Source organism: Periplaneta americana, chromosome 7 (genome assembly GCF_040183065.1).
Source record: "Periplaneta americana isolate PAMFEO1 chromosome 7, P.americana_PAMFEO1_priV1, whole genome shotgun sequence".
NCBI lineage: Eukaryota > Metazoa > Arthropoda > Insecta > Blattodea > Blattidae > Periplaneta > Periplaneta americana.
Window position 1 is genome coordinate 179,272,225 of NC_091123.1, and position 19,433 is coordinate 179,291,657.

At 34.8% G+C, this 19,433-nt stretch overlaps 1 protein-coding gene across 2 annotated transcripts in view; it reads right to left on the reverse strand.

The window, feature by feature from the left end:
* unc-13-4A (BAI1 associated protein 3) overlaps positions 1–19,433 on the reverse strand; it is a 758,033-nt gene that overhangs the window by 376,870 nt on the left and 361,730 nt on the right. For both annotated transcript variants that reach the window (XM_069831997.1, XM_069831998.1), the window contains exon 3: positions 12,846–13,013. In XM_069831997.1, coding sequence (XP_069688098.1) covers positions 12,846–13,013 — 168 coding nt within the window. The remainder of the gene's footprint in view (positions 1–12,845; positions 13,014–19,433) is intronic.

Consider the following 19,433-nt stretch of genomic DNA (forward strand, 5'->3'; position numbering starts at 1 on the left):
TTTATATTAGTGATCATATTTCGCTAATATCCAGTAGACCGTTGCATATTTTATATAATAAAAGTTGCTCAACAGGTAATCTACGACTTCCAAGAGACATTACATTAAATTAAATTCAGCAAGTAGGTTTTGTATGAAATTTTGTTATGGAGGACTGAATAATGATATTTTCTAAAATACAGACATCTTGAGAATCGCTTTTCAATTTTTTCAATTTGATTACTATATGATTTGCAAGTGGGTGACCAAATTACAGAGGCATATTCCACTTTAGCGCCAACGTGACAATTAAAAAGGAGTGTCAAACTCGAAGTGTTTCGTAAAGTTTTTTGACTTTCCAATAATAAAAACCAAGATTTTTAAAAGCATTATTTGTTATATTAAATATGTGATTACGAAAAGTCAAATTATGATTAATAGTCAAAGTGTGATTAATATTACAGAATGAAAATATTTAACAAAAGAACTGACAGCACGAAATTTATGAGATTACACTGTTAAAGGCATGACAGAAAAGTTCTGGGAGTATAATCTCAACTTATACCATTTGTTTGTAGATTTCAGTACAGCTTATGACAACATTAATACACAAGGATTAAGTTATACAAAATTATGATTCATCAAGGGACACATCCAAAGATAATCAAACTCGTTAAGATGACCATGGCAGAAACCAAGTGAAGATATGTTGTGGTTCAACAGAACAATTTAATATTGATAATGGCTGAAACAAGGGGATGCTCTAGCACCAATGCTCTTCAATCTTGCTTTACATTGGGTGATAGCACAGACAGGTATAGATCCTAACAGCTCTTTAGATTACAAAAGCGTTCAAATAGTAGGATACGCAGACGACTTGGATGTTATGTTGAAGTAGTGTATAAGCGTCTGACCGCGAAACCAGGTGGCCCGGGTTCGATTCCCGGTCGGGGCAAGTTACCTGGTTGAGGTTTTTTCCGGGGTTTTCCCTCAACCCAATATGAGCAAATGCTGGGTAACTTTCGATGCTGGACCCCGGACTCATTTCACCGGCATTATCACCTTTATCTCATTCAGACGCTAAATAACCAGAGATGTTGATAAAGCGTCGTAAAATAAAATACTAAAAAAAAAGTAGTGTATAAAGACCTGGAACAAGGAGCCGCTAAAATCGGGTTGCAGATTAATGCAAGTAAAACCAAACAGATGACACAAATAAGAAATAAACAGAATATATTTACTCTTTTCCCTGTAAGAAAAATCCTAATGTAAACACAAGCAAGTGGCTGTCATACCCGTGATTGTCTCCCAGTCGAAACACTCACATGACGCAGGAAAATATAGTCCGTATTTGGAAACTATCATCTTGTATTATTTGGAAATAAAAAATTGAATTCTAGTTGTTAAATACAATGAAACATATACCTTCACTCATATGTAAAACGCTATGTAAAATAAAAGCTACATTTATATTTTGTTATGTACTATGAACGCGGATGAATACAAACAGTAATACCGAGGTAGTCTGTTCCTGTAACAAGCTGGCGTCACTTGTGCTCGTAGTTGTTTACGTAAGCACGTATGGCTTCTGCATCCTCGGTGTGTGTGGTTATTAATCATAAGAGTAGAAACTCTCTCAAAAGGGCAGAAAAACAAATAGTCTTAAATAAGTCAAGTGAGTTTTAATTACAGTAATTATAAAGTAAATGTTTCCTCAGCAAATGAATGCATAGTAGTGAGGTTAGGCCTACTTGACGAGTAACGGGAAATGTTTAACATGAAACAGAATGTACAACAGTAGGCGGGAACACGTACTGAGAATCTATGGCGCCAAACAGCGACCAATGAAGCCTCACTTCAGTCACGTGCTATTGTTTACATTAGGATTTTTCTTACAGCGAAAAGATTATATAACCCTCCTAATCTGACGATAAACATGTTTGAAGAAACTGAGAAGTTTAAATATCTTGGAACAGTAATGACAAGTAACAATAACGAATTAATTGAAGTACAGAGTCGAATCACTGCAGCCATTAAGGCCTGTTTTGCATTAAGCGCAATATTGAAATCTAACTGTGTGCACAAGGAAACAAAACTTAAAATATACAAAACAATTATTAGAAGTATCCTCTGTTATGGAAGCGAAACTTGGACATTATCTACGGAGACAGAAGCTAAACTAGGTATATTTGAAAGCAAAATACTCAGAAGAATTTTTGGACCGGTGCAAGAAAATATGCAGTGGAGAATACGTTACAATAACGAGCTATATAAATTATATAGAAGTTTCGATATTGTTACTTTCATCAAATTAAGGAGGCTTGAATGGACCGGACATGTCTGTCGGATGGAAGGGAACAGAATACCAAAGAAGATCTTAGAAGGGAAAATACACGGCAAAAGACCAACTGGAAGACCCAAAAATAGATGGATAGATGCGGTAACGGTCGATTCTCAGGACTATCTCGGAACAACTGCCTGGAGGAGATTAGCACAGGACAGGGACAGTTGGAGGAAGAAAATTGAGGAGGCTAAGGCTCGACTTTGGGCTGAGATGCCATCGTAGTAGTAGTAAAAATGGGTGATTTCTGGAAAAGCCCTTACTGCCACATTTTTCCAAAAGCATTCTACGCAAATAACACTCCAGTCTACGAATGGAAGACAATAATTAGCAGAGATTTCGAGTTTGCTTAATTTAGAAGCTTTTTAAATTATGAAGATATGACGGCAGGGGAAACAAAATTTCCCCTGGACTTGTTAAAATAATGCGGGCCTTCGGATTCGAAAGTCGACACGTTAACGTCCAACGAGTTTCTAAACACCCTGTACCAGTATTTGTGTAGTAGAGAATTACTATTCGCTGTCGTAGCTTGTATGAAGAAACTGCGTGCTCATGAATGCATTGTCTGAGTGTCTTAGAGCTAAATTAACACGTCTGTGTGTCCATAGCACGGACAATGAGGATAATTATTACGTGACATTGCTGCAGGCGTTTCAAAGCGAGAGAAATTCGTAACAACCCAAAGCACGTCTCGTGCTGAGGAACAATTTCCACTGTGAGAGAACAACGACTGCATCAAGTTATGCTTCAATGTGCAGATAATTTTTGTAATTATGAAGCTATAGTCTTTGTCAGCGTGCTGCATGTCGTCTTATTCATGAAACCTATAGAAAAACGAATTTCAGCTTCTTTCAATTCAAGACTCGGAGAGAAGTTGTGAAAGCTGATTGACGTGCTGCTGGGAGTCGAAATGTTACACCTCACTCTTGTAATAGTGGGTGGATATAGGAAGTACAGTATGCGCTAAAACAAACAGCACTGAAATTATCGCTCATCTGCTGTCCACGTTTCCCTAGTAACGAAGTAGGGAAGAAGTGGGTACAGTGAGACAGGGGGAACAGTGAGACAATTTTTATTAGATGGTAAATTTTAATGTTGAGATGTCGGTAACAGCAGAGTTGTATGTTGCATGAGTAAAGTAACAATATTTTCATACTCGATTTAATTCCAGTTATAAAGGTGTGTGATGAAAAAATAATTCGTAATTTTTCACTCCAGAAGTAAAATTCTGGCTTGTGTTTAATGAAGGTTATATTGGATATACAAATGAGATATAAATATGAATGGTTTATTACCTAATACTGTGGTATTTTAAGTTATGTTTGGCAAAGTTTTGTCTTTCTTGTTTTGATTTTGAAGTAATGGCGCCATTTTTAAACGGACTATGCGTAAGGGGGAACAGTGAGACATGCCATTGAAGGGTACACTGAGACGTCTCACTGTTCCCATGTACCAATGATTTGCAAAAACAAATTTTAATTATATTACATTTACCGGTAAATAACACTAAAAATGAACATACTAGTAACCAATTTAGGAACTATAGCTTAAAATAATGGATACATTACATTTTAATGGTTTCATAAATAAAAAATTATTCACAAAATTTAAGAAAATTTTAAAAAATAATAAAGAATTAAATTAAATTCTTAAAATTATAAGCTTTGGTGTCACCAAAAATTCATTTTATTTTTTCGCAAAAGTTTGAAATGTCATGGAAAATTCCCTTTTCCAAATGTTCCAGATGTTTCATTAGTTTCGAAGTCAGACATCAAAATGATTCTAAATAAGCCTATAGGACTTGGCAAGATAAAGAGACAGCAAGCTTTCCTTTCTTTTGAAATAAATGTAAATCATTTCAATGTCCGTTAATAGACACTGTGGTGTCTCACTGTACCCTCCTGAATGGGAACAGTCATTTTTTTGACCAACACGTATTGTATATTATGTATTTTATCTATTAACATTTTTGTTTATGTATTATTGTACTCCATGTTTTAATGTCTATTTCTATTGCACTTGATTTTAAAAATACTTGAATTATCACTTGCATACATATGTCTTAATATTTTGTGTCTCACTGTACCCACTACTCCCCTACAGTGGACTCTCCTAAATTCGACAGAACAGAATTGAAAGTTCAGTCCAATAAGAGTAGTGGGTGTGGTAGGTGAAATGAATACAAATTCTTATTGGTTATCCATCAACGAATACAGTACTGTACTTGCATTTCCTGCCCGCCCCGAGACTTGTGTATGCCCTTCTAGTACCACAATGGGTTTCGACAGTTCTGTCTCACAAACGGCACAATTCTCAAATAGAAAAAGAAGAGTTCATTAATGTAAAATCAGTGATTAAATATGGATGTTCTAACCAATAAAATAGTCTGTTTTCCTTTAACCCATTACTGCATAGCGGCCTAAAAATAGGACTTGCGTAAAATACTGATTTCTACGGAACTTTTTCTTGTCTAGTACAGTTGGAGGCACTTTTGAGAATGTAAATTATATACATTGTATTATGGTGTTGCAGTGTTTGAATTCCGCGCGAAAATTTGTTCATACCAGCTAATTTTTGTCAAGATGGCAGGATAACAGTATTTTTTGACGTACCGCGGGTAAGTTCATTCTTAGTTACTCTGTAATGGTGACACAGATATCTGATTTTTATTTTCACATAGTGAGTTGAATAATTCAGTTTCATGTGGTATATAAAAACAATAAAATTTTCTTATATGTTGCTAGGTACAAGGTGAAATAAAGTGCCGTCCTAAAAATAGGACGCCATGCCTTGTGCACTCCTGTAGTATTCTTTATAATATGTATATGGTTTCCATTACATTGTTTTATTTCCAGTCTAACCGTGAGTGAAATTCTGGGGTTAATGGAAAATCAAAATAATAATAGTGAGAGTCTAATATATGTGACCCCTCCAGAAGATTCCCATGATACAGATAAAGACAGTGATAAATCGGACAACGAGCATAAGGAGAAATTGAATAATCTTGGCAGTAAAATGCTACTTAGTAAAGCGGAATTACAAAAAAAAAAAAAAAATGTAATGATAATAATGAAGATGACATTGTTGATGAAAGTATGGGAAATGCGTGTTATTATTCGGTTGAGAAGCTTTTATCATCCAGTCTGCTGTCAAAAAATCTTAAAGGTAGAATTTATAAAACAGTTATATTACCGGTTGTTCTTCATGGTTGTGAAACTTGGACTCTCACTTTGAGAGAGGAACATAGGTTAAGGGTATTTGAGAATAAGGTGCTTAGGAAAATATTTGGGGCTAAGAGGGATGAAGTTACAGGAGAATGGAGAAAGTTACACAACGCAGAACTGCACGCATTGTATTCTTCACCTGACATAATTAGGAACATTAAATCCAGACGTTTCAGATGGGCAGGGCATGTAGCACATATGGGCGAATCCAGAAATGCATATAGAGTGTTAGTTGGGAGGCCGGAGGGAAAAAGGCCTTTAGGGAGGCCGAGGAGTAGATAGGAAGATAATATTAAAATGGATTTGAGGGAGGTGGGATACGATGATAGAGACTGGATTAATCTCGCTCAGGATAGGGACCAATGGTGGGCTTATGTGAGGGCGGCAATGAACCTCCGGGTTCCTTAAAAGCTATAAGTAAGTAAGTAAGTAAGTAAGTAAGAAGTAAGTAAGTAAGTATGCCGGAGTCTTCTAACATAAAAGCTGCAACAAATGATTTTGAAAGTAGATTAGACAAAAATGAAGTTGAGTTATTGCCATCCGAAAAGAAGGAAGCTAATGTATGAAAATTTCCAAGACAGGGAAGGTAATTCCAGGCTAGAAGGCCATCGTACTACTACAACTACAAGTGCTATTATTACTACTACAACCACCAACGTACCGCGCCGTGGCATCGTGGTCTAAGGCATCCTGCCTCGTACTCGCGTTACGGAATGCGCGCTGGTTCGAGTCCTCGTGGGGGAAGAAATTTTCTCATGAAATTTTGGCCAGTGATTGGGACCGGTACCCACTCAGCATCATCATTCACTTGTGGAGCTACGATAGGTAGCGAAAATCCGGTTTCGGAAACCAGCTATAACGGCTGGGAGAGAATCATCGTGCTAACCACACGATACCGCGCCATTCTGGTTGGATGATTGTCCACATGCCACAGTTACAAAAATTCTCAAGCAAGAGCGAAGTGGTATGAAAATTCTTGCGATCACTTTTGTATCAGAACAGAGCATGACTGCTTATCTTTCATACAAATAGTAAGCTTTGCTTAACAATCAGTCGGGACGGCATAATACGCTCCGTGTACCGTGAAAATGGTTCTAAGCTCAGAGAGCTCTTTCTGCGCCGTGCCTGTCTTCTTCACCCCGCTAAGCTGTGAGACACTGCGAGGACTGATACGGTTTGAATAACTGACATTGCGATCTGACAGAGGAGCAGCTACCATGACGATCACTAAATCCCTTCTTTAAAAATGCTCTTTCTCTACACAATGCTTAGACAGTACAATCAAAGGCACAAAAATGACAATGCTACTGAAAAATGTATAAGTTATAAGAGCGAATTTAAACGTAATGGATGCTGAAGTTTTCAATAAGACGTTATCTTATGCAGCGTCGTGCCAACATAACAAACGTTGAGTGTGTTATTTGTATGGTATACAAATTTTAATTTTTTCAAAAGACAGGGAGATCAAACACTAACATGAATAAATATGGAATTAAATATAAGAATATTTAAGGAGAGAAAAAATAAAAGAATAGTGAGAAGGAAATGATTAAAAATGAATACGAAATGTGACCAATAAACAAAGATGGATGAAGTACATAAAGAAAGAAATTATGAATGAATACAAAATGTGGCCCAATAAATAAAGATGGATGAAGTAAATGAAGAAAGAAATTATGAATGAATACAAAATGTAGCCCAATAAATAAAGATGAAGTACATAAAGAAAGAATTATGAATAAATACAAAATGTAGCCCAATAAATAAAGATGGATGAAGTACATAAAGGAAGAATTATGAATGAATACAAAATGTGGCCCAATAAATAAAGATGGATGAAGTACATGAAGAAAGAATTATGAATGAATACAAAATGTAGCCCAATAAATAAAGATGGATGAAGTACATAAAGAAATAAATTATAAATGAATACAAAATGTAGCCCAATAAATAAAGATGGATGAAGTACATAAAGAAAGAAATTATGCATGAATACAAAATGTAGCCCAATAAATAAAGATGGATGAAGTACATAAAGGAAGAAATTATGAATGAATAGAAAATGTAGCCCAATAAACAAAGATGGATGAAGTACATAAAGGAAGAAATTATGAATGAATACAAAATTTAGCCCAATAAATAAAGATGGATGAAGTACATAAAGAAATAAATTATAAATGAATACAAAATGTAGTACAATAAATAAAGATGAAGTACATAAAGAAAGAAATTATGAATGAATACAAAATGTAGCCCAATAAATAAAGATGGATGAAGTACATAAAGAAATAAATTATAAATGAATACAAAATGTAGCCCAATAAATAAAAATGGATGAGGTACATAAAGAAAGAAATTATGAATGAATACAAAATTTAGCCCAATAAATAAAGATGGATGAAGTACATAAAGAAAGAAATTATAAATGAATACAAAATGTAGCCCAATAAATAAAAATGGATGAGGTACATAAAGAAAGAAATTATGAATGAATACAAAATGTAGCCCAATAAACAAAGATGGATGAAGTACATAAAGGAAGAAATTATGAATGAATACAAAATTTAGCCCAATAAATAAAGATGGATGAAGTACATAAAGAAATAAATTATAAATGAATACAAAATGTAGCCCAATAAATAAAAATGGATGAGGTACATAAAGAAAGAAATTATGAATGAATACAAAATTTAGCCCAATAAATAAAGATGGATGAAGTACATAAAGAAAGAAATTATGAATGAATACAAAATGTAGCCCAATAAATAAAAATGGATGAGGTACATAAAGAAAGAAATTATGAATGAATACAAAATGTAGCACAATAAATAAAGATGGATGAAGTACATAAAGAAATAAATTATAAATGAATACAAAATGTAGCCCAATAAATAAAAATGGATGAGGTACATAAAGAAAGAAATTATGAATGAATACAAAATGTAGCACAATAAATAAAGATGGATGAAGTACATAAAGAAATAAATTATAAATGAATACAAAATTTAGCCCAATAAATAAAGATGGATGAAGTAGATAAAGAAATAAATTATGAATGAATACAAAATGTAGTACAATAAATAAAGATGAAGTACATAAAGAAAGAAATTATGAATGAATACAAAATGTAGCCCAATAAACAAAGATGGATGAAGTATAAAGGAAGAAATTATGAATGAATAGAAAATGTAGCCCAATAAATAAAGATGGATGAGGTACATAAAGAAAGAAATTATAAATGAATACAAAATGTAGCCCAATAAATAAAGATGAAGTACATAAAGAAAGAAATTATGATTGAATGCAAAATGTAGCCCAATAAATAAAGATGAAGTACATAAAGGAAGAAATTATGAACGAATACAAAATGTAGCCCAATAAACAAAGATGAATGAAGTACACAAAGAAGTAAATTAAGAATGAATACAAAATGTAGCCATATAAATAAAGAGGGATGAAGTACAGAAAGAAGGATATTGATAATAAGTCCTGTCAAGTGAAGAAATACTGTGGTTTTAGCTGCAGTTTCATGAAGAATCTTTAGATCGTGTTTGTGACATTTCTGATAATGAACGTATCTTTGCTAAGGCTGAAGGCACAAGTCATTGATTCGAAAATAATGGACATCAATTTAAATTCTGTTACAGAAAATGTTTCTTAAGTTCATTGGGATGAATAAAAAAATGTTCTCATTTTTGCAAAAACTACTGTATCATTTGTAACATACACAAGTGTTTCACATTGCTCATCAATAAATGGACTGATGGAAAAACGACTTCTGCTGTGTCTGTAAAATGTATTTATTGTGGCAATATCTTAATTTCTTGCCAGAATAAAGACATTTTACAGACGATATCTTAATTTCTTTCTCGTGACGAGAATATTGTATGAAATGGAAATATAAAAATTGGAAATTTATTTTTGAAGAGGTGGAGAAGTTCAAATACCTGGGAGCAACAGTAACAAATATAAATGATACTCGGGAGGAAATTAAAGACAGAATAAATATGGGAAATGCCTGTTATTATTCGATTGAGAAGCTTTTATCATCCAGTCTGTTGTCAAAGAATCTGAAAGTTAGAATTTATAAAACAGTTATATTACCGGTTGTTCTTTATGGTTGTGAAACTTGGACTCTCTCTTTGAGAGAGGAACAGAGATTAAGGGTGTTTAAGAATAAAGTGCTTAGGAAAATATTTGGGGCTAAGAGGGATGAAGTTACAGGAGAATGGAGAAAGTTACACAACACAGAACTGCACGCATTGTATTCTTCACGTGACATAATTAGGAACATTAAATCCAGACGTTTGAGATGGGCAGGGCATGTAGCACGTATAGGCGAATCCAGAAATGCATATAGAGTGTTACTTGGGAGGCCGGAGGGAAAAAGACCTTTAGGGAGGCCGAGACGTAGATGGGAAGTTAATATTTAAATGGATTAGAGGGAGGTGGGATATGATGATAGAGAATGGATAAATTTTGCTCAGAATAGGGACCTATGGCGGGCTTATGTGAGGGCGGCAATGAACCTCCGGGTTCCTTAAAAGCAAGTAAGTAAGTAAGTAAGCAAGTAGGTAAGTATATCTTAATTTCTTATAGAAATTTAAATATCAAACTATAATGGGAGAATATAAACTATTTTAAAGAATAGTTACACTCACAACTAACACAATTTTATCAAAAAAGAAATGTCCTTCATTTCTTAGATCACTTCTTTTCTCAAAGGAAGGTATTTTAACTGAGATAGTTTTTCCAGCAAGCTCCTCAATTGTAATTTCATTGTTGATGACTGATAAGCTATGGATTGTGTTATCTGGAATATTACTTTCGTCAATAACCTACATTACACGCCCATTAAAACTGTCACAGCGTGTTTATCCACGGCGTGATGTCGTTGAGACAGAATTCAGCTGTAATAAGATTAACGGAAGTATCATAATGACGTGCAGCGTAACATTGGTTTTTAAATCAACTTTTAGTTTTAATCCCCAGGCAAATTATCAGAAAATGGTTCATTTTGCCTTCATTGTGCAATTTAAACGGCAATGAAATGTGACGTGGCGGATTACTTTGTTAGCTCGTTCAGTGATCAGCGAATTAAATTAATACCCACATAGGTGGCAGTTTTGTCGCTTTTGTGTACCATGGAACACCGAGAACAGCACAGGTGAGGGGGAAAAAGAGGGAAACACGTATGTCAATAAAGGGAGTTAATTTCCGCGGGTACTAAATTACAAATAGAGAAAAAAGTGTTAAGTGGATAATAATAATGATAATAATAATAATAATAATAATAATAATAATAATACTTACTGGCTTTTAAGGAACCCGAAGGTTCATTGCCGTCCTCACATAAGCCCGCCATTAGTCCCTATCCTGAGCAAGATTAATCAAGTCTCTATCATCATATCCCATCTCCCTCAAATCCATTTTAATATTATTTTCCCATCTACGTCTCGGTCTCCCCAAAGGTCTTTTTCCTTCCGGCCTCCCAACTAACACTCTATATGCATTTCTGGATTCGCCCATACGTGCTACATGCTCTGCCCATCTCAAACGTCTGGATTTAATGTTCCTAATTATGTCAGGTGAGGAATACAATCCGTTCAGTTGTTTGTTGTGTAACTTTCTCCATTCTCCTGTAACTTCATCACTCTTAGCCCCAAATATTTTTCTAAGCACCTTATTCTCAAACACCCTTAACCTATGTTCCTCTCTCAAAGTGAGAGTCCAAGTTTCACAACCATACAGAACAACCGGCAATATAACTGTTTTATAAATTCTAACTTTCAAATTTTTTGACAAGAGACTAGATGATAAAAGCTTCTCAACCGAATAATAACAGCATTTCCAATATTTAGACTATTCTGTGTTTAATTTCGTCCCGAGTATCATTTATATTTGTTACTGTTGCTCCCAGGTATTTGAATTTTTCCACCTCTTCAAAGGGTAAATTTCCAATTTTTATATTTCCATTTCGTACAATATTCCCGTCACGAGACATAATCATGTACTTTGTCTTTTTGGGATTTATTTCCAAACCTATCTCTTTACTTGCTTGAAGAAAAATTCCCGTATTTTCCCTAATCGATTGTGGATTTTCTCCTAACATATTCACGTCATCCGCATAGACAAGAAGCTGATGTAACCCGTTCAATTCCAAACCCTCTCTGTTATCCTGGGCTTTTCTAATGGCATATTCTAGAGCAAAGTTAAAAAGTATAGGTGATAGTGCATCTCCTTGCTTTAGCCCACAGTGAATTGGAAACGCATAAGATGGAAACTGATCTATACGGACTCTGCTGTACGTTTCACTGAGACACATTTTAAATAATAATAATAATAATAATAATAATAATAATAATATTAAAGGCCCTAATACTATCTGCCATTGATACTTTGAAATCGATTACTTGAAAAAGGTAATTTTTAATAATAAGAAAAGAGCAGCTTCTTCAAATCCAGAAATCTGTCATACTTAATACCCGCCATGTAATTATAAACGTCCAGACGTAAAAACAGATTACAAGTATACTTAAAAATATATATGGATGTTATACCTGTCTAGCCATTTACGATCAACACATTATATATAATTTAGCAAGGAATTGGCTGTGCCACTGACTGAGAAGAAATTTCCTACTGACGGATACACTGGAAGCAATGGTAAACGGGAGAAAAGTTCGGAGTAGAATAAGAGATCAGATTATAGACGACATACGACATTAAGACATACGGATCATATGCGAAAATTAAAAGAAAGGCAGAATGTAGTGAAGGTTGGAGAAAGCTGGGTTTGCAGTGACACTTGCTCTTGGGCAGAAAACTATGAATGAATGAATGAATCCACAAAAGACATCACAACAAAGCGTAGATCTGTTTTCGAAATGTTTTTATGAATTTTCTTTCCGGTATTTGGAGTATAAAGAAAGTATTTTGATATTTCTGGAAACTGTTACGAGAATTGGAAAGACATGAAGATTAGCTATTCCCATGTTGTAAAAAAAAAAAAAAGGCCTTTTCTGGTAACGACCGCTAGTACAGTTGCAAGCTATTACTCCATGCAATTATAATGGTTATAACGTGACTTCTTTTACAGTCGCTAGATGGCAGCATACAATGAAACTGATAAAACTTATCATCTTAAAAGTCCATTTGGCTGATCAATCTGTTTATATGTGATCGGGGGTTCCAGGTGCGGCGGTACACCAAATAGTCTACTTTTTAACACAAACACAGTGAAAGCATAATATTCAAATTACGAACATGATGTGGTTAATAGTATCGTGCGACGAACATACCTTCTCTTCACTAGCGATGGCCATAAATTTCCGATGAATCTCGGACGAGATGCCAAAGGCTTCCTGCGCATACGAGTACAAATCCTCTTTGTAATGAGAATACTGGCCGGTAGAGGCGCCCACTTTGTTGGTTATGGTGTACAACACTTCGACGTACAGCTGTTCGATCTGAAATAAAAGGAGAAATATGTGTGAACAAAAATTATGCGAAAGTTTCTTATGTTTCCGTTTAACTGTATTAAAAATCTTTCTGAGAGAAGAGTGGTTTTTATTACACATACGTTAGTGAAGAGATGCAAAACTGTGCTACAATTGTGGCACACATCACATTTCGGAATACGTGACACATCGCTTCCTTTCACTCCCCACATCTCATCGGATATGGTAGGCTAAGAGGAAATACGTATTCAGTGTGCTTGCGGACGTCACAGGTAGACGGGGAACGAACTCTAGCCCCATGCTTCCACCTCTCTCTTCCCCAGTTCTGCATCCCTGCATTAGTGACTTTACATAGTGTACAAATACTGGTGTAATTTTAACTAAATATACACGAAACATGATTAGAAAAATATGCGCATCTCACGACAATGACAGGAAAGATTTAAGTCACTATCGCAAGAGATATTCTAAACTGTAGTTAGAGTGTTCTTGATATTTCCTATACTGCTCCTGTACCATACTTTCAAAAAGGACCTCCAACGTCGGATATTTTGACGCAGTAGTCGAAATAAGAAAACAAGAAGAATGTAAGCCAAACAGTAGAAAGGAAGGATTTTGTATTTAGAAGCCTCAAAAATAGTTTCGTCTGTTCAATTCCTTTCATTGTTTAGTCTAATGTAACACAAAGAGAGGCGAATTTAGCAATAGTAAGAAAATTGCCGTATAAATCCTAAGATTTAATTACATTTTGGTATATAGATCAACTATTGACCAGACATTTTGTATTCGACAGATAATGGAGAAAAAATGGGAGTATAAGGGTACAGTGCATCAGTTATTCATAGATTTCAAAAAGGCATATGACTCAGTTAAGAGAGAAGTTTTATATGATATTCTTATTGAATTTGGTATTCCCAAGAAACTAGTTCGATTAATTAAAATGTGTCTCGTGAAACGTACAGCAGGGTCCTTATAGACCAGTTTCTATCTGATGCTTTTCCAATTCACTGTGGGCTAAAGCAAGGAGATGAACTATCACCTTTACTTTTTAACTTTGCTCTAGAGTATGCCGTTAGGAAAGTCCAGGATAACAGAGAGGGTTTGGAATTGAACGGGTTACATCAGCTGTTTACCTATGCGGATGACGTGAATATGTTAGGAGAAAATCCACAAACGATTATGAAAAACACGGGAATTTTACTTCAAGCAAGTAAAGAGATAGGTTTGGAAGTGAATACCGAAAAGACAAAGTATATGATTATGCCTCGTGACGAGAATATTGTACGAAATGCAAATATAAAAATTGGAAATTTATTTTTTATTTTTTGTTAAGAAGTGGAGAAGTTCAAATATCTGGGAGCAACAGTAACAAATATAAATGATACTGGGGAGGAAATTAAACACAGAATAAATATGGGAAATGCGTGTTATTATTCGGTTGAGAAACTTTTATCATCCAGTCTGCTGTCAAAAAATCTGAAAGTTACAATTTATAAAACAGTTATATTACCGGTTCATCTGTATGGTTGTGAAACTTGGACTCTCACTTTGAGAGAGGAACATAGGTTAAGGGTGTTTTGAAATAAGGTGCTTAGGAAAATATTTGGGGCTAAGAGGGATGAAGTTACAGGAGAATGGAGAAAGTTACACAACACAGAACTGCACGCATTGTATTCTTCACGTGACATAATTAGGAACATTAAATCCAGACGTTTGAGATGGGCAGGGGATGTAGCACGTATGGGCGAATCTAGAAATGCATATAGAGTGTTAGTTGGGAGACCGGAGGGAAAAAGACCTTTAGGGAGGCCGAGACGTAGATGGGAGGATAATATTAAAATGGATTTGAGGGAGGTGGGATATGATGATAGAGAATGGATTAATCTTGCTCAGGATAGAGACCAATGGCGGGCTTATGTGAGGGCGGCAATGAACCTCCGGGTTCCTTAAAAGCCAGTAAGTAGTATTAGTAGTATATATTTTTTACCATAGACGTAGTTTCTCGTTTTAAAGTTTATTTCATTTCGTAGCTTACTCCTGTACAACAGCAGACACAACTTTGACGTTAGGAGGAAGCTGAGGTCGTGAGTTCGAATCACAGCTAGATACGAATGTTTGCTCATTATTCAAGTGATGATCAACCTTCAAGAATCTGTCCGAATTGTTTGTCTGTTGTGTATGTAAGGTTTAGGTTTCCCGAAGGAAGAAACACTGGAGTCCAACCTAGAGAATACATCTTGATAACGGAATTTAATAAAGAAACTCACCTTTAATTACCTAACTTTATAAAGCCTAAAGCTAACTTTAGTACGTTGCATGTTCTATAGCTAATATAAGATATAGAGCAAAGAGAGGAAAAAGTTAAGCCCCTCTGAACACATTGAAAGTTATAAATTATGTTTGCCAAAAAGTTGAACACATTTTTCAACTTAGGAAACCTCACACCAAATGATTTATGAAGAAGAGTAGAAGGATAAGCTGGAATATAAAGAAAAGGAAAAAAACTACAAAGAAGAGGAAGAGTGCAAAATGCAAAATGTGTAAGAAATATCACAATATTAAAGAGTAGGAGAAGGAGCAGTATATTTAAAATAAATGAAAATAAAAGAGATTTGATAAAAAAGGGATAAGTAAATTCGAAAGGGACGATATTAGGCAGCCAAAGAATGGAAAGAAGGATAGAAATACAAGGAAAATGTGATGAGAGAAAGATACAAAAATGAAGACGAAGTGGAGCAGAGAAAGAAGAAGACATTGATAAAAATATGAAGAAAATGGAGAAGAGAAAGGAGGATAAGAAAAGGAAATAGAAAAAAGAAGACGAGTAGCAAAATGACGAGAACAAAGAGGAGAAGAAAAGGAAGGGAAAAAATGTAGGATAAATATTGGAAGAGAAGGAAAAGGAAGACGAGCGAAAGGTTGGACAAGGAAGAAAAGCAGCAAGAGGATGATTAGGGAAAGAAGGAAAACGAAGAGTAGAAAAAGGAGAAGGAAAAGGAAGAGTATAAAAAGGAGAAGGAAAACGAAGAATAGAAAAAGGAGAAGGAAAAGGAAGATTAGAGAAAGAAGAAAGAAAAGAGTAGGAAAAGGAGAAGGAAAAGGAAGAATAGAAAAAGAAGGAAAACGAAGAGTAGAAAAAGGAGAAAGAAAAGGAAGAGTAGAAAAAGGAGAAGGAAGAGGAAGGGTAGAAAAAGGAGAAGGAAAAGGAAGAGTAGAAAAAGGAGAAGGAAAAGGAAGCGTAGAAAAAGAAGAGTAGAAAAGAAGAACGAAAAGGAAGAGTAGAAAAAGAAGAACGAAAAGGAAGAGTAGAAAAAGAGTAGAAAAAGGAGAAGGAAAAGGAAGAGTAGAAAAAGGAGAAAGAAAAGGAAGAGTAGAAAAAGGAGAAGGAAAAGGAAGAGTAGAAAAAGGAGAAGGAAAATGACGAGTAGAAAAAGGAGAAGGAAAAGGAAGAGTAGAAAAAGGAGAAGGAACAAGAAGAGTAGAAAAAGGAGAAAGAAAAAGAAGAGTAGAAAAAGAAGAGTAGAAAAGGAAGAAAGAAAAGGAAGAGTAGAAAAAGGAGAAGAAAAATGACGAGTAGAAAAAGGAGAAGGAAAAGGAAGAGTAGAAAAAGGAGAAAGAAAAGGAAGAGTAGACAAAGATGAAGAAAAATGACGAGTAGAAAAAGGAGAAGGAAAAGGAAGAGTAGAAAAAGGAGAAGGAAAAGGAAGAGTAGAAAAAGGAGAAAGAAAAGGAAGAGTAGAAAAAGAAGAGTAGAAAAGGAAGAAGGAAAAGGAAGAGTAGAAAAGGAAAAGAAAAATGACGAGTACAAAAAGGAGAAAGAAAAGGAAGAGTAGAAAAAGGAGAAGGAAAAGGAAGAGTAGAAAAAGGAGAAAGAAAAGGAAGAGTAGAAAAAGGAGAAGAAAAATGACGAGTAGAAAAAGGAGAAGGAAAAGGGAAGAGTAGAAAAAGGGGAAGGAAAAGGAAGAGTAGAAAAAGGGGAAAGAAAAGGAAGAGTAGAAAAAGAAGTGTAGAAAAAGAAGAAGGAAAAGGAAGAGTAGAAAAAGGAGAAGAAAAATGATGAGTAGATAAAGGAGAAGGAAAAGGAAGAGTAGAAAAAGGAGAAGAAAATGACGAGTAGAAAAAGGAGAAGGAAAAGGAAAAGTAGAAAAAGGAGAAGGAAAAGGAAGAGTAGAAAAAGGAGAAAGAAAAGGAAGAGTAGAAAAAGAAGTGTAGAAAAAGAAGGAAAAGGAAGAGTAGAAAAAGGAGAAGAAAAATGATCAGTACATAAAGGAGAAAGAAAAGGAAGAGTAGAAAAAGGAGAAGAAAAATGACGAGTAGAAAAAGGAGAAGGAAAAGGACGAGTAGAAAAAGGAGAAATAAAAGGAACAGTAGAAAAAGGAAAAATAAAAGGAAGAATTGAAAAAGGAGAAGGTAAAGGAAGAGTAGGAAAAGGAGGGAGTTGAAGGAAAGGGATGAAACAGTAACAGATGGAAAATTATCAAAGAAAAACCATTTGAAAAATATAAGAAGAAGAATAAGGAAAAGGAACTGAAGAAAAAGTGCTGAAGAGCGAAGGAGAAAAGGAGAAAGGTGGGGGAGTAAATGGAACATAAGAGTAAATGAAATTGGCGGGTATAATTATTAGTCTATAGGATGTTTATAATAATCATCATCATCATTATCATCAACTCTTCAAGGATTAGGAAAGCTCTCCTGCTCCGGCCTCAGGTTTTGTGCTAGGTATTCATTTGAAAGAAGGAAAAATGGGATAAAATTCGTTAAATAATTTTCTTCTTGTTGTGAAACAATACTCCACTCGTCCGCTGTCGAACATTCACCTTACGAATTTGTCACCAGCTGCTTTACCGACTGAGCTAGTTTGGGTCCTGATTTCGATATTTACCTAACCTAAATTAATGATGCTCCATATGTTTGGTGAGCCCTGATCGATATATTTGTGTTGCACAATTGCATGTGCGGTTAAGCCGCCAATCTCCCATCTCTGCCTCTTAATGAATCTCATCTAATCCTCTACTACGTAAATTGCATGCAATCTGAACCGGGATCCACACTATGGAGAAGATGGCTAAGATCAGACGAGAGGGATAACAAGCGTTGTATAGCACACTAAATTCGTTTAATCTCGTCATGAAAATGACAGCGTTCCTTTCTTCAAAGAAACTGGTAGGGGAGTAGTGGGGTACAGTGAGACACAAAATATTAATACATATGTAGGCAAGTGATAATTCAAATATTTAAAAAATCAAGTGAAATAGAAATAGACATTAAAACATGGAGTATAATAATAATACATAAACAAAAATGTTAGTAGATAAAGGACATAACATACAATACGTGTTTGTCAAAAAAATGCAAATGTCTCATTGTTCCCATTCAGGAGGGTACAGTGAGACACCACAGTGACTATTAACGGACATTGAAAAGATTTACATTTATTTCAAAAGAAAGGAAAGCCTGCTGTCTCTTAACTTGACATGTTCTGCAGGCTTATTTAGAATCATTTTGATGTCTGACTTCGAAACCATTGAAAACATCTGAAACATTTGGAAAAGTGAATTTTCCATGACGTTTCAAACTTTTGCGAAAAAATGAAATGAATTTTTGGTGACAACAAAGCTTAATCCTTTATTATTTTTTAAAATTTTCTTAAGTTTTGTGAATAATTTTTTATTTATGAAACCATTAAAACGTAATGTATCCATTATTTTAAGCTACAGTCCCTAAATTGGTAACTAGCATGTTCATTTTTAATGTTAGTTACTGGTAAATGTAATATAATTACAGTTTGTTTTTGCAAATCATTGGTAAATGGGAACAGTGAGACGTCTCAGTGTACCCTTCAATGGCATGTCTCACTGTTCCCTTTACGCATAGTTCATTTAAAAATGACGCCATCACTTCAAAATTAAACCAAGAAAGACGAAATTTTGCCAAACATAATCTCAAATACCATCGTATTAGGTAACAAAACATTCATATTCAGGTATATCTCATTTGTATACCCAATATAACCTTCATTAAACACAAGCCAAAATTTTACTTCTAGAGTGAAGAATTACGAATTATTTTTTCATCATTCGCCTTTATAACTAGAATCAAATCGAGTATGAAAATACTGCTACTTAACTCATGCAACATACAACTCCACTGTTACCAACATCTCAACATCAAAATTTACCATCTAATAAAAAATGTCTCACTGTTCTCCCTGTCTTACTGTACCCACTTCTCCCCTATACTCTGTTGTTACTTACGTAATACTGATAGAGTGGAACTGGGTTCAATTCACGACAGTAAAGTGAGGAAGTGACTGTCTACTGTAGGAAAACCTTCTGTTTTTGTAGTAAAATAATAAATAATAATAATATGAACTGCACCCCATTGAGGGTAGCCCTTACGTACTCAGTATGTCCTAAAAAAATTAATATA